This window comes from Gorilla gorilla, chromosome 7 (assembly GCF_029281585.2).
Source record: "Gorilla gorilla gorilla isolate KB3781 chromosome 7, NHGRI_mGorGor1-v2.1_pri, whole genome shotgun sequence".
NCBI lineage: Eukaryota > Metazoa > Chordata > Mammalia > Primates > Hominidae > Gorilla > Gorilla gorilla.
Window position 1 is genome coordinate 51,678,961 of NC_073231.2, and position 25,074 is coordinate 51,704,034.

Below are 25,074 nucleotides of genomic sequence, written 5' to 3' on the forward strand. Positions count from 1 at the left end.
CGGGAATTTATCCATCTCCTCTAGGTTTTCCAATTTATGTGTGTAAAGGTGTTCATAGTGGCCTTGAATAATCTTTTGTGTTTCTGTGGTATCAGCAGTAATATCTCCTGTTTCATTTCTAATTTGGCTTGTTTGCATCTTCTCTCTTCTTTTTTTGGTTAATCTTGCTATATTTATGTTTTCAAAAACCAGTTTTTTGTTTCGTCTATCTTTTGTATTTTTTTTTTGTTCTTTCAGTTTGTTTTAGTTCTCCTCTGATCTTCGTTATCTCTTTTCTTCTTCTGGGATGGATAGTTCTTGTTTCTCCAGTTCCAGGAGGTAGGAGGTATGACCTTAGATTATTTATTTGTGCTCTTTCAGACTTCTTGATATAGGCATTTAATGCTATGAACTTTCCTCTTAGCGCAACTTTTACTGTATCCCAGAGGTTTTGATAGGTTATGTTACTATTATCATTCAGTTCAAAGAACTTTTTAATTTCCATCTTGATTTCCTTGTTGACCCAATGATCATTGAGGAGCAGGTTATTTAATTTCCATGTATTTGCATGGTTTTGTGCTTCCTTTTGGAGTTGATTTCCAATTTTATTCCAGTGTGGTCTGAGAGAGTATTTGATATAATTTTGATTTTCTTAAATTTACTGATACTTGTTGTGTGGCCTATCATATGGTCTATTTTGGGGAATATTTCATGTGCTGATGAATAGAATGTATATCCTGCAGTTGTTGGGTACACTGTTTTGTAAATATCTGTCAAGTTTAGGTCTATTGTTTCTTTGTTGACTTTCTGTCTTGATGACCTGTCTAGTGCTGTCATGGGGTATTAAAGTCCCCCACTATTACTGTGTTGTTATCTATCTCATTTCTTAGATCTAGTGGCAACTGTTTTATAAATTTGGGAGCTCCAGTATTAGGCACATATATATTTAGGACTGTGATATTTTCCTATTGAACTAGTCCTTTTAACATTATATAATGTTCCACTTTGTTTATTTTTAACTGCTGTTGCTTTAAAGTTTGTTTTGTCTGATATAAAAATACCTACTCCTGCTCACTTTTGGTGTCTATTTGCATGGAATACCTTTTTCTACCCCTTTACCTTAAGTTTATATGAGTCCTTATGTGTTAGATGAGTCTCCTGAAGACAGCAGAAACTTGGTTGGTGAATTCTTATCCATTTTGCCATTTTGTATATTTTAAGTGGAGCATTTAAGACATTTACATTCAATGTTAGTATAGAGATGTGAGGTAGTATTCTATTCATTGTGCTGTTTGTTGCCTGAATACCCAAGTTTTTTTTCATTGTGTTATTGTTATACAGGTCCTGTGAGATTTATGCTTTAAGAAGGTTCTACTTTGGTGTATTTCAGGGATTTGTTTCAGGACTTAGAGCTCCTTTTAGAAATTCTTGTAGTGCTGACTTGGGAGTGACACATTCTTTCAGCATTTATTTGTCTGGAAAATACTGTATCTTTCCTTCATTTATGAAGCTTAGTTTCTCTGAATATAACATTCTTGGGTAATAATTGTTTTGTTTAAGGAGGTTAAAAATGGGTCCCCAATCCCTTCTGGGTTGTAGGGTTTCTGCTGAGAAATCTGCTATTAATCTGATAGGTTTTCCTTTATAGGTTACCTGATGCTTTTGCCTCACAGCTCTTAAGATTTTTTCCTTCATCTTGACTTTAGATAACCTGATGACTATGTGTGCAGGTAATGATCTTTTTGCAATGAATTTCCCAGGTGTTCTTTGAGCTTCTTGTATTCGGAGTTCTAGATCTCTAGCAAGGCCAGGGAAGTTTTCCTTGATTATTCCCTCAAATATGTTTTCTGAACTTTTAGATTTCTCTTCTTCCTCAGGAACACCAACTATTCTTAGGTTTGGACATGTAACACAGTCCCAAACTTCTTGGACACTTTGTTCATTGGAGGCTTTGTTCATGTTTTTAAAATTCTTTTTTCTTTGTCTTTGATGGATTGGGTTAATTGAAAAGCCTTGTCTTTGAGCTCTGGAATTCTTTCTTCTGCTTGTTTAATTTAATTGCTGATACTTTCCAGTGTATTTTGCATTTCTCTAAGTGTGTCCTAGATTGCCAGAAGTTCTGATTATTTTTTATTTATGCTACCTATTTCACTGAAGAATTTTCCTTCCATATCCTGAATTATGTTTTTGATTTATGTAAGTTGGACTTACCTTTCTGTGATGCCTGCTTAATTAGCTTAATATTCAACTTTCTGAATTCTTTTTCTGGCAATTCAGATTTCCTCTTGACTTGGATCCATTGCTTGTGAGCTCATATGATCTTTTGAGGGTGTTAAAGAACCTCATTTTCTCATATTACCAGAATTGTTTTACTGGTTCATTATAATTTGCACAGACTATGTTAGAAGGAAGACGTAGGATTCAAGAACCGCTGTTCAGATTCTTTTGTCCCTTAGTGTGTTCCCTTGATGTTATGTTCTCCCCCTTCCCCTAGGAATGAGGCCTCCTGAGAGCTGAACTGTAGTGATTGTTTTTGCTCTTCTGGTTCTAGCCATCCAGTGGAGCTACCGGGCTCTGGGCTGGTACTGGGGAGTGTCTGCAAAGAGTCCTGTGATGTGATCAGTCTTCAGGTCTTGCAGCTGTGGATACCAGCACCTTCCCCGGGGGAGGTAGCAGGGGAGTGAAGGGGACCCTGTAAGGGACTTTGGTTATGTTTTTGTTTAGTGTGCTGGTTTTGTGTTGGTTGGCCTCCAGCCAGAAAGTAGTGCTTTCAAGAGCTCATTGGCCCTATGAGGATGCAAACTTGCCCTAGGAACACCTGGTTAAGTATTCAGGTTTCTCAGGTGGTGGGCAGGGCCATAGAGCTCCCAAGAAACTGTGCCCTTTGTCTTTGGCTACCACAGCAGGTAAAGAAAGACCACCAGGTGGGAGCAGAGATAGGTGCGTCTGAGCTCAGCCTCTTCTTATATGGGGCTCGCTGTTTCTGCTGTGGTGGATGGGGGTGTGGTTCTCAGTCCAATGGAGTTATATTCCCAGGGAGATTATGGCTGCCTCTGCTGAGTCATACAGGTCGCCAAGGAAGTGGGGGAAAGCCAGCAGTCACAGGATTCACCCAGCTCCAAGGCAGCCCATAGTCCTAAAGGCTGGTACACCCACCGTGCCCCCTCAACAGCAATGAGTTTATTTCCAGGCACACCCACTGTGCCCCCTCAACAGCAATGAGTTTATTTCCAGGCAGCAAGTGATCAGGGATGAGAATTTGCCCCAGACCATGAGCCTCCTCATCTAGAAAGCAAAAAGACTCACAAATTTTTGCATCTCAGGGAGCCTGCAGCGGTGATCCATTTCCTTCAAATAGTCTGTGGATTCTCTCACCTTTCCTGGTATGTTCCTGCGGTACTTCTTGGAGCAAAAGTTCACGATGTGAGTTTCTACATGCTGCTCTGTCTGTCCGAGTGGGAGCCGCAATCTAGTCCTGCCTCCTGTCCACCATCTTAATCCTGAGCTTCCTTGGGCATCTTTTGATAAACAGGAGTTTTTAATTTTCTATGGCTGAATGTTTCAATTATTTCTTTTATGGCTGGAGATGTTTTTTTCCTGTTGAAGATGTCCTTCTCAATCCAGGTGTAAGAAAAATACTTTCCTATAGTTTATCTTCTAACTATCCAGGTTGAATATATGGACTGTGTTTTGCTATTATGCTGACTGATGAAGACGCGATGTACCTTAGACGGCATTGGAGTGGCATTACCTGTACTTATTTACATATACAACAAACATTTTGAATTGCTCTGATATTAAGTTTGTTTGCTAAGTTAAGGAATTTCCATTTTATACTATAGAAAATGGAAATGAAATAAGCAGCTTTATTTTCAGAAAAACAATGAACTGAAGAGGGGTGAGATAGTCCGAGGAGGGCCAAGAAGGGAGTTGATGGAGAAAGAGGGAAAACACATAGACCAGGCAGTATTAGGGCAAATACAAAAGAGGCTGACTCAGGGAGGAAATTCTGAAGTGACGCTGACATAATTGGAGACCAATTTAATACAGGGCTGGGAGAGAGGGAGTATGATATTGTCAAGTATGATATTGACATTTCTGCCCAAGAAGAATGACTGGATCAATGACGTGAGAATGGGAGCAGCATGTATAGCAAGTGACAAGGGGCAGAGAAACAGTTCCATTTTCTAGAAATCCAGCTGACAATGTGGGTTTCTAAAGACAAGTTTGAATTAGTGACATAATTTAGGGAGTAGCCAACTTATAGTTGATATGTTTGGACCTTAAACAGAACAGGCCTAAAGAGATTACTCCTCAGAATCCGCACTTCTCAATTCCTTCTCTCCTTTGTTCTTATCCTGACACAAACAGCCCCAAGGAGTGTGCCAGCGGTAGACATGTGACCTGCAGCTGCAGTGAATTCATGCAAGATAAGATGTTTGGTTTAGTTTTTTTCCTTTACTTCTTTAATCTTTAAGTGCCACTAGAACTGCAATAAATATTGTTGGACTTAAAACTTACCGAATGAATCTGGGATTTTTTCATCTGGAGAATGGAGTATTGGTAGTGACTCTCCTGTCCTTTCTTCCAGGTTGTCTCCTTGAAGCCTAAATAATTAAAAATGATCATTGAAACATCTCATAATGTTAAATTGTGAAATGTGAGCTATGCACCATGGGGGACATGGCTGTGAACTTCTAGACTCTAAACTCAGATATGCATGTTCAAAATAGAAATACAAGTTCACTAAAGCCATTTTAATATAGGATTTTTGCTGTTCTAACCATTAAGGAAAAGTCTTCTATACTTCCTGTTACATACATACCAGGATTTATCTAGGTAGAATCTGCTTTTCTTCTCAGACTGACCGTAGAAAGGTTTAGAAGCACGTATTTTCACTTAAACACCAAAGGGGAATTGAGTGGAAGGAAAACAAGAGGCCAACACAGTGTGCTCACCTAACATCAGGGTCTGGGAGTCATAAAAGGGTTTTCCTGATTCCACTGATGTTTATCAAACACAATCTTCCAAATCAACTAACCTAAGCTTCAAGGCCTGTGGGTCGAGATATGTCTCAGCAGTGGAGGTAAAGTTTCCTAATGTGTGACTGCCCAGACTTCTCATAGACACTGAGCCTTCCTCAGGAGAGAACAATAAATACAGGCATAATTTATAACTATACTGGGTTCAAATGTTATATTGTTATGTAAGTTGTAATTTTTATAAATGTTATAATCCTCAGCCATTTTATGTCTTTGCTTTTATATACCACAGCAGAATCTCATATAATTTGCTTTTTGACTTTTACAAATTCAAGCATATATGCATATCTCTTGATCTTTTGTATAATTACAAACAATGTAAATTATATGTGCACCATAATTTTTATAATATTAAATTCTGCACATCCCTCTATTATACATTTATACTTACTTATTACCTTCTGTATATGAAATCACATTTACTGTATTGTATAAGAAAATTAAAGAATTCTCAAGGGGAATTTCCTGAAACTTGTAACATTTTTTGCTAAGCTTTGTGTGCTTTTGTACTTTTAATTAATTTTTTAAATTTTTTCTTGGGAAAAAGACCACTTTTAAATAAATAAATTAGCTACATATTTTCAAATATTCTCTACTATTTCCTTTTTATTGTATTCACTTTGGATAAACAATTTTAATATTCAGCAATATCAAATATTCTGTTTTGAGCTCTCTTTGTCCAGGACCATTCTATCAAAATCATATCAAAGAGAGAAGGTACAGAGGTGCATTAAATATTTAAAGGTATAAGTAAAAATTATTATTGAAAATTCACAATGAGCCCTAACACATTGGGATATTTAACATTAAGTTAAAACCCTAGGTCAGGTGTGGTGGCTCACTCCTGTAATCTCAGCACTTCGGGAGGCTAAGGCGGGTGGATCACTTGAGGCCAGGAGTTCGAGTCTGCAGTGAGCCATGATCACGCCACTGCACTCCAACTGGGGTGACAGAGTGAGCCCCTGTCTCTAAAAAAAAGTAAATTTTTTTAATCCTAAAAAGAAAATAAATCTCCAACAAAGACAGAAAGAACCAAGATCTAAAAATAGTGCTGTAATTTTTGTTTGCTTGTTGTATGCATCAATAAAACAAAATATTTATTTAGCACTTATTAATATGCTCAAGCATAAGCCAAATGTCATAGAGATGCAAAGAAATTATAACTGTTCCTGATAGGCTTTAATATAGCTCAGTTGAAGAGACCAATGGCTATGGATTAAAAACCCAACAAATTGGGTGGCCTTGCAGCTGGCTCGTCCTTGTCCACACAGTGCCCTCCAGATACCTTAAGAGCTGAGTTTACTGTCACTTGGCACCAATTCCATTGCGGAATGCTTCACAGTCCTGCCATCCTCGAGTACTCTGCCAATGTTTCCCAAGCTGTAACCCACACAGCACCACTTCTGTAAGAGGTTAATGGGCGCTATGCAAACAAGGGGTGTATGGGCAAGTCCGGGAAATACAGTCTAAATAAAAGTTAAATTGCTTTTTGTTTTTTTACCATAAGAGTTTTACTCCTACTCCCAAAGCTTTTTGTTTTGCTTTCTAAAACTCCTTTTCCATATTAAACAGACTCCCTTATATTTTCAGCCCCTAAACAGAATGTTGGCTGCTCCTCCTTTTCATATTGGGAAGTCTCCCCTAAGAATATCACATCCCTTTTCTCTAAGGGTCTTCCAGGACCTCCTCTCCCAGGGAGGCTGCCTGACCCACCAAACTGAGATAGCACAGGATTATATATAACTTTCTTCTCTCTGCCTGCAACAACTTGGGTCAGGCTCAGAATTTTCTTCTTCAACTCAAGTGTTATTTTTATCCTGAGTGATTTTGATATTCATGTGTATCTACTTACTAATCTTAAAGTCCCTTGACCTCCTCACATTTGGAGATCTTCCCTTCCACTTCACCTTCCTTAACCCAAGGACAGACAACTTGGAATTGCTTCATGGCAGAAATCTGTAAGTCCAGTGTTCTGGTCCCCGAAAACAAATTCACCTCCTTCAGGCTCTTTCAGTGTCACTCTCCTTAACACTTTCTATGCAACCAAATATTAACAAATCTCCATTTCCCTCTTCTTTCTCCTAGGTATCAGGGAGTGTCCCCTCCTGCTTCCCTGCCTTCCCTGCTCAGTTGGGACTCATTGTCTCAGCTCCTCTGCACGCCCGTCCTCTATCACTCCTGCAAAGGCAGACTCCAAACCTATATTAACCCACCATTTTCCCGCACATGTGCCACTGAACAATAATCGAGCAAATCATCATTCTAGGATTGGTGACTATAAATCAGTGGTCTCTAACTTTAAACTTGAACTTCTTGATTGTCTTTCTTTTTTCCATTCCTTTCAAAGTATTTTCAAAAATCTCACCATCAGCTCTCCTCTGTGTCACCCAGAACAATTATGTAATCAGGAGTACAGACCTCATCTTGCCCTCACACACCACCTCCAGAATTATTTTCCCCCTAATCTGTATTCACTACCTTTCCAATGCGCAGAGCAGAAGAGGCCCTGTCTCCTGTGTAAGGCTGAGACTATCCATTATGCTGGAAAGATTTGGATCTCAATGTCTCATCAACCTATTTTATCCACTATCACCCCCCAACCAGTATTTTTTCTGTTTTTTTTTTCCACTATCATTTCCCACAGCATATGAACAAGCTCACTTCTCTTTCAGTCTTATAAAAAACCCACAAAAATTAAATACCTCCCTTAATTATATAAAATAACTAGCTGTTTCCTTTTCATGTTCAATCTTCTTTGAGCCAAACTCCCATATTCTTCATTCAATGCCTTTACATCCACAGTTTTTATTCACTCCTACTCCTCAACCTGTTTTAATTTGGTTTCTGCCTCTACCACTGAGAAAACAGCTTATGCTGACTGTCTGACCTCCTAATTGCCTTGCACAATGGGAAATTTGCAGCTGTTGTCTTTATTTGACCTTGTGTTAACATCTATTTGTTCTTAAGGCTGTCATTGCTTTTCTTCTGTGGCCCTTCTCTCTCCTGCATATCTGACTACCATTTCTCAGTCTCTTTTAAAGGCTTTCTCTTTTTGTAAACCCATAAATATTATATTTTCCCTCAGCTCTATCCAAGGCCCTCCTTTTCCCATTCTAATCATCCCCCTGAATCATCTCAACCACTTTGATAGTTTTATTAAGTTCATATAGGTTGAGATATTTTAAACCTTTATCTTAAACCATCATCTCAAGATTGGTGTACCCAAATTCTTATAGGACTTATTACTTGTATGCAAGATAAGCACCTCAAAGGCAACATGTCCAAAAGCAAACTCATCTTCCGAATCACTCTGCCTCTCATTGCACATGGCTAACCAATCTGTCTTGCTGAATCTACTTCTTAAAGAAATGTCTTGAATCTATCATTTCTTTATAGTACCACCATAGTGTGATTTCTCATCTTGATTTGTCTGGATTATTGTGTAGTTTCCTTACAGAGAGCCATACTTAGAAACCCCTTTTCCATAAGGCTGTCAGAATGTTCAAAACACAAATCCAGCCATATTTTTCTCATGCTTTCAATATTTTAGAGCAAGAGGTCTTCACATTATATTCATGTTAACATTATACTCATGTTAAGACATAAGTATACTCATGTTGCTCTCAATATTTTAGGAGTATAATGTCAAGACCTCTTGCTCTAAAATAAAGTATGAGAATAATATGGCCAGATTTGTGAGTAAGCAGTCTTAACATGAGTATATAATCACAATAATTCACAGTGAGTGGAATGAAGAGTTGTGGGTGGATGTGATCTTTTTTGGAGAGAGAGACAGTAATTTTAGCCAGCTTCTCAAAATAATCCTTGACTCACAAGGATTTTAGAACTACCATTTTTATTGGCTTCTCATTACCTACAAGATGAGTTACGGCTTCCTTCGTAAGTCATTTGAGTCTCTATATTGCATAATCCCTACCTGTGTCTGCAAATTCATCCTCTTGGATCCTCCACCATGGATTTTATACTCCATAAACTCCAAACCGCTTTTGCTTTTTTCAGGTGTTTTGTTATTAAGCCTCTGTGTCATTATACTATTACCTCTGGCAGAATATATCTACCCCTCCCCACCACGCCATCCCTCTGCATTTTACTATTTGGCTTATTTCTAGCTTTTCCTTCTAGATTCTCCTCTTTTCTGAAGGTTTTCTTCCAAAAGTCTTAGCACCTGTGCAAATCTTTACCATAGCTCTTACTTCAACTGTGACTGAATTATTTATGTAGATGTCTGTGTTTGCCAAAACACTGCAAGTGTCTTAAAGGAAAGGATTTTGTTTTTCCTATTTTTATGTAATTAAAGTCTAGCTTAGATAGAGCTTGGTATATTTTAAACTCCAAAAGAGATTTCTTAAGGTACTTCTTAGTGATTATTTCATCTTGGAGATAAAGAAAAGAAAATATGGCCCAGCCCTATATTGGGGATTTTGTATAGAATACTATAGTATACTTATAATTATATTCCCTTGAAAAGTGGTAAAAATCATGCTGCATATAGTTAAGGTTAAGTAGGTCTTAGCCTTGTCCTCCCTAATGCAGGGTGTGAGGCAGAGGCTTATGTGTGAGTGGTTGTTTGACCCAGGAGGCAGGAGTGAGGGACGTGAGTATAAAACATGAAAGGAGGAAAGGCAACACAGCATGAGTCATTGAGCCAACCCTGGACAGGTGGCTGTTGCTCAACCCCACAAGAATTTTTGAGGAGCCTAATGAGGTGTGTCCACTGAAGGATGAAAGGACAAAGCATTTATTCATAGGCTCCTGGTCAAGGGTGGGCCTTGGCACTAAAATCCCTGAGCATTTGAGTTGCACATACATGTGTATTGAATGATTCCCATTGGCCATCCTGGGGCAGGAAATAAGATCTGAAAGAAACCTGGATGAGGCAAAATGCTGAACTTTGCATTTGCACAAAGTTGCTTGTCCCAGCTTTAAGCATGGGAAGAAATAGTTGTCAAGAAGAGGTGAGGCAGAGAGTATTTGAAGTGGGATACAAGTGGGGCTGATAAAGATAGTAAATGTGATTGAATTTAAAATAACTGACTGAGATTTGATTTTATACTGGCCAGTGAGATCTTGCTAGAGGAAATGCTGTTATAAATATTAGTAAATTCTATTCCAAGGTTTGTGTCATTAATCACCTTCTATTGACTTAGTCTTAACAGTGAATGAGGCAATGAAAGTTTGTATCCACAAAGATTATTGTACCTATCACAGAGCCTATGATAGTACCTAGTACATGTGCGTGATCAATAAATATTTGTTAAATAAATGTTGCTGAAAAGTCTCTGGCACTTACAAAATAGACTTAAGGAAGATGGACTAGTCAAGAGAAAAGAGGTCAGAGTTCATTAAGGGGATTGGTTGCGATAGCAGTAGTTACAACTTTGCTTGCTTGGTGATGTTATGAGATCCAACTGATCCTGATGTTTCACTCTGTAAGAAAAAGCAAGGAGACTGAAAATAGGACCAAGTAGCAGCCAATTACTGGGCTAAAAGGATCAGTAAAGATACACTCACAACAGCCGAATCCATAATGATGAGGGAGTTTTAAATAATATAAACAGTAAGAGAATGGATGGTGATTTGTGCTATTTTTTTTATACTTTAAAAAACCAAAACACCCAATAAGGTGATATAATTCCCTTAAAAAATTCCCTGATGTCAAATGTCCATTCAGTTAAACCACGTAATGGATGAGAGAAGATTTAAATAAGCAAATTAACAATTTTTTCATGTTGGACTGGAATGGCATTCAGATTTCAGGTTCATGGGCAGTCGTCCTTCCGTATATTATCATGGAAAAGCACACACACTCATACACATACATAAAATATTTTTAATCTTCCCTGAATACTTTCTGGAAGAAAACAGTATGTAACTAAAGAGTAGACATTTGTCAAATGTTTTTTTGAATTGAATAAGAATTGAATACGTTGCAAGTAACAAACAATATATCTAGATAGGTAAGATAAATTCAGATGCAGTCTTGCAAATCAAACAAGAGAAACTAAACTTCGTGTAGCAGGAAGCTTTGAAAGTTTTCATTCATATGCCTCATAGGGTAAATGCACTACTAAAAACATAATATTCATCTTTGGATTGGTAAAATCTAGGAGGGTATTTGGGGAGCTTTTGCGATAATCCAGCAAGAGAAGAGGAGAAGCACGGAGTAAGGAGTATCTATGGAGAATGCCCATGGTGGCTGGAGCTGTTTCAGGTGCTAAGGAGAGAGTAATAGGTAAAGCTGGCCAGCTTCCATTCTCATGGAGATTACATTATGCCGACTGGAGATGATGAACAAACAAGTAAAATATACAGAATCAGATGTTGATAAGAAATCTAGTTAAAATTAAAGGAAGGAAATGTAAAGCACAGAAGACATATAAGGAGGGTCTGGGGGAGGGTCTGGGGGAGGGGCAGTGTACAACTTCATAGTGTGTGTCTGGGGAAGGCCTTCCCTGAAGGTGATCTGTGAGCCTAAACTTGAAGAAGTGAGGGATTAAGTGACTTAGACCTCTGGGAAAGAGCATTACAGGAAGTGGGAATAGCAAAGAAAAATATATGGAGGCCAATGACCGGAGTGGCTTGAATGAGGGGAGGAATGGGAGAATATGCCATCAGCGTGGTAGCTGCAACATTTGATGATGAATAATCTAGTCTTCTGATGACAATGGGAAGCCACTGGAGAGTTTTGAAACACAGAAGTGACATGATGGGACTTTTGCTTTAACCTGCTGTATTGATAATAGACTGTAGGAGCAAGCATAGGAGCCAGGAGACACTTTAGGGGCTCTTGCACCAATCATAGTGAAAGATGAGTGTGGTCAACAAAAGGGCTGGAGGTGCTCAGAAATGGACTGGCTTAATTAGACTTCGGGGGTGAAAGAGCGGGGAAAAAAAATTGTAAATATTTCTGACCTGAGCAACAGAACTAATCCTGTTGTCATTTAGCAAAATAAGGAAAACAGAGAAATTTGGTAGGGATTAAGTGGAATTTTGTTTGGGATATGGTAAGTTTAAAATGCATTTCAAGGAACATTTATTTTACTTTATGGAATAAAGCATTATCTGATTCTAGAATCGCAATGAAGATAATTGAGATCTCTTTAAGCTAAAAATAAATAAATAAATCAATAAAATGCATTTTAGACAGGTAGGTAGAGGTGTAGAGAGGTAGGTGGAAATCTGTGTGAAGATATCGAACAGGCTGTTTGAAGTGGTGGGGAGAGTTTTGCCTTCCCTGGATTCCAAAATTTCTACAAAGAACTTTAGAATATTATATATTACTATTTAATCCAGCTACTTAGAATATTATGATATTATATTTCACTGCAAAATAAATAGCAGATCCTGATAAATGTCAATTAGATCAGGGGAACCACATTAAACAGTTTTGGTTTTAAGAGATTTTGAGCCATTTGCTTCAAAGGGTTAGAAAATTAACCTATCTTTCTCGTCTAAAGTCTGCTTTTAATTCACAAAGCCTCTTTCATAACAACATTCATGAAGTTACTTCTAAGTCTCTTTCAAAATGTTAAATTTCCATTTTTAGAATTCCAGTATGTTTCTCCAGATTTATTTTTTTGAGGGAAAGTCTAACAACTTATTGTCACTCACTCAATTTTGAAGTCTTAAAAAAGTCAAAACTGTCACCAACATCAAAAATTTATGGGGGACTTTCAAAGGCAGTGCTCTGCCTCAAGCCCTGAGCCTGTAATTTGGCATGAGACCACTTGCATTTGCATGATCTCCCCAATTACTTTGCAGGCTTCCTGAAGCCAGACACCAAGGTCTGATACTGTCCACAACATCAGGGCCTTGCACATTAATTTACACTTGTGGTCCCCAGAATAACTGTCTAATTCAAATGCTGTCTATCTGAATTCCCTCAGCATTTGAATGGTTCCCTTTTACCCCAGAAAAAAAGTCACTGCTGCCCTACAAAACCTTGCCTCCATCCTCCCCAAGTCCCAGTTCTTCAGCATGTTCTTCCTCCCATTCTCTTTGCCGAACCCATTTAACTCCATCTCGCTCTTCGCTTTCATCCTTGATCATTCCAACCTGACACCTTGGTGAGCAACCTGCTTACCTTGATTCTGGCCCTTTCACACCATCTCTCAGATCCCTCCCGGATATCCCTGCATCCCAGACACAGCTCTACCTCCCCAAATCTTCTTTTCCAAGAAAAATTTCCAACACTACCTAGATTTCCTTTCTTATTCTAGTATATTCTTTTCTAGTTTGTTTGTTTGTTTGTTTTTGGGTTTTTGGTATTTGTCGGTAGGCACTCTTGCTGTGGCTTGATCCTTGCTATTGATGTCACACAGGAGGATAAGTAGCAATGCATGAAGATGATAGTAGAATGAAGTAGAATAGCAGAGGACTGCCCTCACATTCTGCTTCTTCAATTCTCTCTCATTCGCAAGAACCTCTGAACATTTGCCTCTAAAGTATAATGATTAATGGTGACATAGAGATAGAAACCATCCTCTTTCCTGTTAAATTTTCCTTGTAACTTCCTATCTCCTGAAAGTGAGATATGGGCCTGCAAACTATCTGTAACTTTCTAATCAAATTTATAGTTCCTTTTATATATGCATGGTGGCAGACATGTAGTTGGCATAGGTGCTGTCTTATCTGGACTGCTAATTACTTTCCTGGCAGAGGCTTAAGAATTTTAAAAACAAATCTAGAGAAAGAACACTTGGAGAATAGATATGTTTTGTGTTTGGTCTCTTCTGCTTTACCTCACCTCAGATGTAAAAATGTCAACACTAAATAAGGTAGAGAAGATGAAGTCTGGAGCAGGATTGATTCATGACAAAACCAGATTTTCCAGGCAGATATGACCAGATTGTGGGCCTCTGACTCACATACCTTGGCCAGATTATTATGTGCACAAAGGACAACCCTGGGGACATTCCAATCTCCCTGAAACCTGAGGCAGCCAAAAGAAAGGATTATGTTCATATGGCCAGCATGCTCTGCAGCTAAGGAAACTCCAGGAGAAAGCAGCCAAACGGAATATCTGAGCTAGAGGCAGCCCTGGGCATTGGAATCAGCATACTTCATTCAGAACAATTATTCATGTTCATTTTTAACAGGGTTTCATGTCTATAAAAAGATCTGGTGAACTGTGAGTGTGCTTTCAGCCTGCTTTTATTCCTAGAGCCAACCTTTTAAAAAACCAATCTAAATGGACATAGGCAGTTAAGGCCTCTGTGGACTCTCGGTGGTTCTCAAATTTAAGACACCTTGAAATCTCCAACAGGACTTCTAGAACACAGATTGCTGGGCTCCATCATAGACTTTCTGATTCAGAAGGTCTGAAGTAGAGCCCAAGAATTTGTGTTTCTAGTAAGTTTCCAGATGATACTGATATTGCCGACAGGGTATATTGCCTTCCGTGGTGCCTAATCTTTACAGCTTTATAGCTATGGAAGGAGGCCTTTCCCTTCCCATCCATCCTCATTGTGGTAGTTGTATTGCAACATGCCCAGAATTTCAAAAATGGGGAAGACTCTACCAGGGGATGCTGGTGTTTTTCTTTCTCTAACTTGCTGGGTATTGAATTTTTGCTGAACACTAAATTTTCTTCCCAAATATGAGGCTCAAAATCTGAGTGTGACTCCACTTGAGCCCAGGATCCTGCATACTTAGCCTAACAGAGAATTGCTTGGTCAGCAGACATCAAGTTCAGCAGCTGTAAGGAATCTTTTTAAAGCACTGATTTCTAGCAGGTTGAAAAATGGGATTGTGTGGGAAGCTAAAACATCCTTTTGAAAAATCGCCAAAACCTTATTTCTTCTTTTAATCATAGATCCCTTTATGGTGCTGAAACTGAAGGCTGCCTCACATATGTACGTGGTGAAAAACCAGCCCCTCTTCTGTACATTCCTTGGAAGCATCTGTTAGATAGCTGACTTCTTTTGTATATAGCCAGTCTCTCTCCTTCTCTCTGGTGGCTAAAAGCAAACTCAGCACTTCCAGGCTTTTCTATGCTATAACATTGAAAGTGACAGTAGGTTTTGCTGCCTTGGTAAAACGGTTTAAGTTCCCTTCTTTGCTTTTTCCTTTTGATAAGATTTAGAATACTTAAAAATAAATTGTGATAACTAGTAAAATTAGAAGGTATACTGAAATGTTCAAGTATACTGAACATTCCAAAGTAATATTACTTAGTACCAGAGAAAGACAACATTTTAGTAGGGTTCTATCTGTCCGCAAATGGCAATTGGGATGTCACCAGTGATATACAGTATCACAAACATTGAGCAATTGCTACTAGACATGGAACCAGCAAGAAGAAATGAATCAGGGGTAGCCTCATAGCAACCTTCTTTAGAAAGTTGTACATTGTTTTGAAGAGTAAACAAAGGAACTCCGGAAAACCCCACTGAGTTCTTTCTAACTAGGAAGGATGGGGAACAGAAGACAGGAAAAATCTGAGATTCCCGTAGAGTTCTAAAACAACTGTGTCCTGAGGTTGCAGCCTAAGGAAAGTGAGCTGTCGTGCAACACCAACAAACAGAAAGGCTCCCCCAAGGGGGAATTTTATAACTCATTTCTCTGTGAAGGTTTAGGATCATGCCATGCAGGGATCACTTTCCTGAATTGGACGAAAGTTCCCCTAATCTGGAGCAGTGAGAGCAGTCCATGGGCTGGGAACTGCTTCACTAGGAGATACTCACTCTGCCAAGAGTCAGGAAATCAGTAGCTCCAATACTGTACTCAGGAAATTAGTTCAAAATTCTACATCCTCCATCTGCCCTTACTAAAACCTTCCCTGTGGCGGCCCAAAGAGAAAGAATCAAAATGCAAAACTCATTCATAAGCAAGCATAATATTAGGGATGACTAGCAAGTATTGAGGTCATTTGAGTAATAGAAATAAGACTAAGTCTATCATTCTAACAACTATGGTTAAAGATCAGAATGCTCACACTAAGATTCTACGCAGAGAAGACACATGAGGGGAAAAAAATTCAATAGTCATTAAGCAATACTAAACTGCAAAAATCCTGAAAGTAATGGGAGGAAGCTGCGAGGAGTCTAGGTACACCAATTCCTATATCTTACAGAAGTAAGAGATACTGCTTCTGATAATTCAATAAAGGTAAACTTAAATATATTCTCATTAGTGTAACAATAACTATCTGTGAAAATAAGCTATATAGCTTACAAATTATAAGAAGAAATACAGCAAATAAAAGGAAATATCAAGAAATATTAAAGTACCAAAAATGACTAGCAATTTACAAAATATACCCGATATAAAAATAAATTAGGTCATTTGTTTATTTAATATGCAGTGTGGGACAAAAATCTACCATATAGTGACTAAAAGAGGTATCTAGCACAGAGTTATAAAAAAAAGTTAAAAGTTAAAGGATGGAGAAAAATACGCATGAAAATGCAAAGTAATTAATCTGTCATAAGAGTAGAGTTGAAACAAAAGACAATGCAAAATAAAGTTTAGCCATAGTTAATATTAATACTAGGAAAATCAAAATTAGAGGGGAAAAGAGATTAAATAGCAGTGAGGTCGTTAATTGTAATGGATTTCTATTAGCGAAATTATATAGCACTAAATTATATAAAGCAAATCAATTATAGCTAAAGGAAATTATAACTAATTTTAGTAAAAAGTGAAGCAAAGCAATTACAGCTAAGAACATTTTGAGAAAAAGTAAATGATGTAGAACTTTTTTATGTAGCACCTTGGTAAAGATTTAAAAACATGATTTGGGGACAGATGAGTGCTTGTGAAATGGTGATGGAAGAGAATATGTACCACACTTTAAAAGCGTAATTTGGCTATCACTATAGATATAAACTTATATATAGATATTGATTCATTAGGTTTTGTATCTCTTCTGAATCATCAATTCCTTTTGAGGAATTTATCTGAAGTAGAAAATTTAGCAGTGTCAGAAAAATGCTCAGTACTGTGTTGTTTAGGGAACAAACTAAATGTGAACAGTAAAGGACTGGTAATAAAAAAAATAGGGACTATGTATATATAAAATCTAGTTATATATAATCTCTCTATATAATCTATAATCTATATATATAATCTATCTATATAATCAATATATAATATAATCTATTATGTGTTTTGATTGTATGATATATATATATAGTCCCTATTTTTTATTACCAGTCCTTTACTGTTCATATTTATTATATGAACAGTATTTTATTATATATTTATTATATATTTTACTATATATAACATAAAGTATATATACATATTAGTGTCTTTTTTTCTCCCCTTGAGACAGGATCTCACTGTCACACAGGCTCAAGTATAGTCGCGCAATCACCGCTCATTGAAGTCCTGACCTCTTGGGATCAGGTGATCCCCTAACCTCAGCCTTTTGGTAGCTGGGAATACAGGCGTGAGCCACCAGGCCCAGCCTATAATAGTGTCTTAAACAATGAGAAAAGACAATGCAGGTAAATATCTATTGATGTGCCAGATGAGTCACAACAAATTAACTGAAAGAGCAAGCAGCAAAACAACATATATTTTTCTTTTACTTCTGGAAAACAATCAAAACACATGATAGATTAATGAATGAATAAATGGATGGATAGATGATAGATAGACAGACAGATAGATTATATAGATGACAGAAAAAAGTACAAAGGAAATTACACTGGATTCAGTGCAAAGTGTGTCTCCCAAGCTCATGAGACATATGATAATTCTCCCATCCAAGTACTAAACAGGCTCAACCTTGCTTAGCTTCCAAGATCAGATGAGATTGGGTGTGTTAAAAGCGTGATAATTCTGATTTCAGAATACAGAGCATCAATATTACCACGAAATCGGTACCTATTTTCCAAATGCCTGGTTCTATGTAACACTCTCTGTATTTCAGTAGCCCAGAGTAGAATGTCAGAAATTTAAGCATACAAAGTTAATTTGTTCTCCTTTTCCCCTGTGTTTTAATGTAGCATTGAAGATGTACTTATAAAAAGGAATAAACAGGCTGGGTGGGGTGGCCCATGCCTGTAATCCCAGCACTTTTGGATGCCAAGGTGGGTGGATCACTTGAGGTCAGAGGTTCAAGACCAGCCTGGCCAACAAGTGAAACCCTGTCTCTACTAAAAATACAAAAATTTAGCCAGACGTGGTGGCGGGTTCCTGTAATCCCAGCTACTCGGGTAGGTTGAGGCAGGAGAATTGGTTGAATCCAGGAGGCAGAGGTTGCAGTGAGTTGAGATCATGCCATTGCACTCCAGCTTGGGCAACAAGAAAGAAACTCCATCTCAAAAAAAAAAAAAGGAATAAACAGTTGCTAATTGAGTAATTCTTACTTTAGCATTACCTGCCTGTGAGCTTAATATATTTTCTAGATATTAAGTTTGTTGTATGGCAGGAAACTTGGCTTGTTTAACTTTGTGTTTAACATAACCCTGCGAAATAAATATAAATTTGGATAGTAAATCGTTTTTTGAATGATCCAATATTAAATTGCTTCCGTTATTGGTATTTGGACATCATACTGAAATTTGTTAATAACAAATAAAATAAATAAAAATAAAATAAATAAAATCTTATGTTTGCTAGGGCTTATGCTCACCATTTAGGCACTGTGATCAAATTATAAGGCTAATTACCATAGCAAGTAATTAAAAGTAATGGAAATTCCAATTTTACTAAAAAGTGAACCAGGGAGATCCAGAATGTTAAACAAATGAATAACTAAGAAGCCCCCAGATGTGGATAAAAAAGTGAAATATAAGCTTTCACTATTCGTTCCTATTTATTACATAATATATCTCATTTATGACAATAGGGAAATAAAAATGAGAAAACAAATAGGAAAAGTATTTAAATCAACATTTTCTTATTGTGACAGTAAAATAAACTCTAACAGTGCTATTGCTGTTAAACAGTTAGAAAGGTTTTTAAGCAAGAATAGATACTAGGACATTTTCAAAAATTGTATTTTTTTTTTACTTCATAATTTAAATTCTTGATATTTATAGAAAAACACACAAAACTGAGAAACTTAGACTTTTCTGTCGTGGCAATTTCTATGATTATTTTATCTATAGAAGTAGCATATAAAGCAAACACTCTTTTTCAACCAAATTGTCATCATTTCCCAAATCACTAAATAATGTGTTTTTATTGTGTGTCATTCTGTCAAACACTTTTTAAAAAATATTCCCAAGGGGGGCATAGGGAAGCCAGATGCACTTAAGGCCTATTTGTTTCATTTTCCTAGGATTTTTGAAGGCAGCTTGTTTTCCTGGATAATTAATTTCCTGGATCAATCGCCCTCCTATTTTTAAAAGTATAGCCCTTAGAAAACATTCCATAAAAATCCTAATAAGAGGTGCTTAGAGAAAGGGCCTTATAAAAGTTATATTTTTCGGAGCATCCAAGTAGCAAATAAGTAGGTATTTGGGGATATTGCTTATATTGAGGAAGATTATTCATTGGAAAAGAAAATAGCAACTGGCACATTGCAATATTCCTCCACCCTTTTTGTGGTACCCCTTTCCTGTTTGCACCTCATTCTTAATTTATTATTAAAAGCCATCCACAACAGATGGGAGCTGCAACACATCCAGGGCTTACTTTGTACCAGACGCTGCAGGATTAAACAACCTGTCCGAGGACCCTAAGCTAGGAAGTGGCAGAACTGGGTCACTGTTAGATGCTGAAACTCAAATTCTTAACCGTTGTGCTGTACTTGTTTTCACAGGCTCAACTGGTTAGATGGAAATGTCATTTTATTGGGTCATTTATCAAAACAAAGCAATTCACTATGAAAATATGTTTTGGGTATCAAACCAGTACCTATGCATTTATTTTTAGTCTTCAGCATAATTAAATTCTCTGTGCAAAACACCGCTTGCCTTTTCCTACTCCAGGAAAGTCTTTTTCTTTTATTCCACCTGATATTCCTCTCATGCACAAGAAACTTTCAAATCTATTTCACTTACTTTTCACGAGAACAATTTTCAGATTTTAAAAAAGCTGAGATTAAGGAAGGTTAAGAAATTGTCCCCAAGTTATATACCTAGTAAGTAGTAAAATCAGAATGCATCCACATACATGTGTTTTGACTTTAGGGCTACTAAATCCTTCCATGGCATCACTTCCACTGGGCCCTACCAACAGAAGTCTTCCAGGCATTCTCCCTTAGTCACTTTCCACTATGCCTACCCAGGTCATTACCAACAGTACTGTTAATGCTGAGACCCACAGCCTTCCTTTACAGACTGATGCGTCTTCAAAACAGCAAGTACTTAATCGTTAAGATAGACAGCAAGATTCCTTGATCAGAAATTTAGGAAGGACAATTCATAAATTTGGGGGAAATCTAAGACTACAGGAAATGAAGAAATTATCATAAACCATGTCATTATTCTTTTTGACTTGGAGAAATTTAGCTCATTTATTCAGGTAAAGTTTTTAGGTAGAAAGTCTCTCTCTAGGTTTCTGCCTTATCTCTTTCTAGGTGTCTGGCTCAATTAGTTAGCTCTTTATCTTTAAATCATATGCTGATAGTTTTATAGTCTAAGTAAAAATTTCTCCCTAAAACCCACCGTAGGGGACCAGAATATGCCACCCAAAATATAAGATTGTACACTGAAGGCAGTTAAGAAGGAGCAGATACAGAAAAGCTCTCTGACTTCCTTCTATTTGCCTAGAAGCAAGACAGATACACAAAGACAAAAGGTATCCTGCCTTCCTTCTACTAGAGAGAACAAAGGTAACACTAAAGACTTTAGATCCTTATTTTCTGGAGATGATGCAGAGGAATCTATATTAACAAGTTTTACTAATGAGCCTTTACCTGTCATTTATTTGCCTTTCCATAAGTTTTTTTCCCTTAGAAACTCGAAGTCTTTTTTTGTTATAACTTTTCTAATAAATGTACCATTCTTTGTTGAAGACACTATATAAGCTGGAATTCAAAGCCACTTCTTTGTGAACTACTCATTCCCTGGGTGTCTCCCATGTACATAAGAAATATACATGTTCATAAATGACTGTGACTGTTTTTCTCCTGTTAATCTGTCTTGTGATACAAGGGTTTGGTATTGTTACAAAAAACTTATTATTGAAGAAAAAATTATGAATTTTCCCCTATACCACAGTCTAGTTATTTCTTATGTTTGATTTTTGTACTCAGCAGTCATCCTGAACCTATCTCCTATTCATTCACACAAGACGGTATACGTGTCCAAGAAAATCTTCTCTGCCTCCTTGTAGTTCCTTCTCTTCTGTTCTTTGTCCATTCAGCCATTCCAGATGGACAGTCCACTCATCATCTGCCAGCTTATCCTACCCTCTGATCTAATTTCAACAAACCTGGATCATCCCCGGGCTTTCTCATATTGCAAACATGAGTGTTTCTTGCCTTTTTTGCTACATAACCCTCCTCTCAAATATTTAATATTTGTCACATCAGTTGTTCTCTGAATCTCCACTCACAGAAAGAGTCTCCCCTCACATTTTATTCCGAGTTGCTCAGCTTTGTCTCATGTAATTCTTAACACAAACTTATAACCCAAAATATTTATTACTATTATTTTTGCTAAAACCAAGTATGCTCAGAAAATACACAGTCATTTGACATAGATGTTGGTTTAGGAAGGATAAGAAAAAGGCACACATTTACCACTAAAAAGAAAAGGAGGACTCACCTTTATCTTTCAAGTAAATATTCTTTTGATAAGCTAATGCTTATGAGGACAAACCTAAATAGAATTTGAACTCTGAATAAATTCAGTAAAAATTATGAACAAGGATTATTTTCCCTAACATGAACCACAGTGATAACTAAAATCAATGTATTTTTGAAAATTCATAATGCTTTGAACTCCACAAAAACAACTAAACAATTTTACCTTTAAACATAGTTAGAAAAAAGATATTTAAACAATTCACTTATCAGTTTGAAGTCATTTGTTTAATAGGAATATTTTGTAGATAATGTGGGTTCTGTTCCAGACCATCACAAAACGAAAATCACAATAAAGGTAGTCACAAAAATTGTATTGTTTTCCAGTGCATATAAAAGTTATGTTTATACTATACTGTAGTCTATTAAGTGTGCGATAGCATTATGTCCCCAAAATGTACATACCTTAATTCAAATACTTTATTATTAAAAAATGCTGACACAGAGACATGAAGTGAGCACATGCTGTTGGAAAAATGGCACAGACAGACTTGCTCCAAGCAGGGCTCACACAAACCTTCAATTTGCAAACAATGCAGTATCTTCACAGCTCAATAAAGCAAAGTCAATAAAACAAAGTATGCCTGAACTACACTGAGAAGGGTAGCAGAATGTGCTACTCCAAAATATGTCACTTTAGTATAAAGATTAATTTGAGCTAAAAGTACTTAAAAGAAACCAGCAGGTGCAAAAAGGATACACTGACCTGGCCCCCTTTCTTCCTGAAAGCAGGAGTTAAAACTTCCATATGGAAGATGTTCTCCCTAGACCAGAAGGAAAGTAGCATTCTTCTTATCAAGGCTGGGAATTTGAGACTGAGAGAGTTCTATACAAACAGGCCTTGTTAAGTTAACTCATCTTTCTTTAGCCTCCCCACATAGTTCAGTTATATTTTCACAATTGCCTCTATTTGTTCAAGCTAACGTAAAAGCATTTAGGTTTTGATACTTCTTTGAGTCTTCATTTCCTAATGAGGGTTACCATTTCATTTTGCTGTGGTCTGAATGTTTCCCCCTGACAAAATTTATATGCTGAAATTTAGTCTCTACTTTGACAGTAATAAGAAATGGGCCTTTATGAGGTGATTATGTCATGAGGGCAGAGCTCTCATACATGAGTTCACTGACCTTATAGAAGAGGTGGAAGGGAACTGTTGACCCCATTCATCATGTGAGTACTCTGCTAGAAGCTGTCTATGACAAATGGGCCCTCCCTAGACATTGAATCTCCTGGCGCCTTGATTTTGGACTCTCCAACCTCCAGAACAGTAAGAAATAAATATCTGTTATTTACAAATTACCCAGTCTAAGATATTTTGTTACAGCAGCCCAAACAGGCTAAGACATATGTCAAGCTTATATTAAATAAATTTGTATGCTTTCTCCTGCTAATTTTTCTTATGCCAGTTTAATTCTGAGGTCCAGCTGAAAAATTCTAGGAAGGTAGAGGTGAAATGTTGCCTCCCCTACAATAGTTTTCAAATGTCCATTGTATTATCTGAACGCTAACACTCATATAAAAAAAAACTATAAAAACAGGATAATTATTTCATTCCAATAATATAGGCAGAAATGTATCTGTTTGCTTCATTTGAACTTTTATAGCCTAACACGTTTTTAATTTCTTATAACAGGCCTGACCCCACCATATCAGTCCTTTATTCCAAAAAATGGATGAGGCAATATGATAAATTTGGAAAATGTGTCAAATTCCAAAATAAGACCAGCAATTTGACTACTTTAAAACTAGGAGGCAGCATTGCACAGTAGCAATTGGGGCTTTGAAGTCAGTCTAAGCCAGGGTTTAAATTTCCACCGGTGGCACCTGATAGGGTTTTGACCTTAAGCAGCTTACTTAGCCTCTCTAAACCTCACTTCTCATCTGCAAAATAAGACTAGGGAAGGCACCCACTTGGAAGAGTTTTTTTGTAAGGATCAGAGATAACTGAAACTTCAAGGAAGCAGATAGATCCCAAAACAGACCAGTCGGGTAACATAATGCCTCCAGGTTTGTTCTTATTTTCTCTCTCTTTCATATATTTATTGCCAAATGCCTCTTGGGAGGCAGGACCACAACTAGATGAGGCCCACCTTTTAAAAATTGCATAGTATTCTATATTAAGTAAGTTCATTTATACTGATGATGAACATTTAAGTTATCTCTGGTGTGTTGAATGATATACCATACTTCAGGGAGCTTCTTGCAGAAAGGCGATATTGCAGAGAAGTTCAGAGCATGGGCTGTGAGGCCACATTACCTGGGTTAAATGCTGGCTCTGCTACTTAATTTTTTTTAAGTGTTATTTTTCAATTTTTTTATTTCAATTGCTTTTGGGGTACAAGTAGTTTTTGGTTACATGGATGAATTCTACAGTGGTGATTTCTGAGATTTTAGTTTCCCCCATCACCAAAGCAGTGTACACTGTATCCAATATGTTGTCTTTTATCCTTCACCCACCTGCATTCTTCCCCAACACTCCCCCTCCATCAAGTCCACAAAGTCCATTATATCTCTCTGTATGTCTTTGAATCCTCATAGCTCAACTCCCACATACATTGGGAACATCGAGTATTTGGTTTTCCATTCCTGAGTTATTTCACTTAGAACAATGACCTCCAGCTCCATCTGAGTTGCTGCAAAAGATGTTATTCCATTCCTTTTTATGGCTGAGTAGTATTTCATGGTGCATTTATACCACATTTTCTTTTTTGTTGTTTGTTTTGTTTTGTTTTTTATTTTACTTTAAGTTCCAGGATACATGGGCAGAACTTGCAGGTTCATTACATAGGTAAATGTGTGTCATGGTGGTTTGCTGCACTTATCCACCCATCACGTAGGTATTAAGCCCCACCTGCATTAGCTATTTGTCTTGATGCTTTCCCTCTCCTCATCCCCCAACAGGCCCCGGTATGTGTTGTTCCCCTTTCTGTGTCCACATTCTCGTTGTTCAGCTCCCACTTATGACTGAGAACATGCAGTGTTTGGTTTTCTCCTCCTGTGTTAGTTTGCTGAGTATGATGGCTTCCAGCTTCATCTATGTCCCTGCAAAGGACATGATCTCATTCCTTTTTATGGCTGCATAGTATTCCATGGTGTATACGTACCACATTTTCTTAATCCAGGCTATCATTAACGGGCATTTGGGTTGGTTCCATGTCTTTGCAATTGTAAATTGCAACTGTAAATATTGCTGCAATAAACATACTTGTGCATGTATCTTTATAACATACTGATTTATATTCCTTTGGGTATATACCCAGTAATGGGATTGCTGGGTCAAGTGGTATTTCTGGTTCTAGATCCTTGAGGAATCGCCATACTGTC

General features: G+C 37.3%; 1 protein-coding gene across 5 annotated transcripts in view; it reads right to left on the reverse strand.

Annotated features, from left to right (window-relative positions):
* C7H8orf34 (chromosome 7 C8orf34 homolog) overlaps nucleotides 1-25,074 on the reverse strand; it is a 486,354-nt gene that overhangs the window by 109,339 nt on the left and 351,941 nt on the right. For all 5 annotated transcript variants that reach the window (XM_031013951.3, XM_031013950.3, XM_031013949.3 and 2 more), the window contains one exon: nucleotides 4,501-4,586. In XM_031013951.3, coding sequence (XP_030869811.2) covers nucleotides 4,501-4,586 — 86 coding nt within the window. The remainder of the gene's footprint in view (nucleotides 1-4,500; nucleotides 4,587-25,074) is intronic.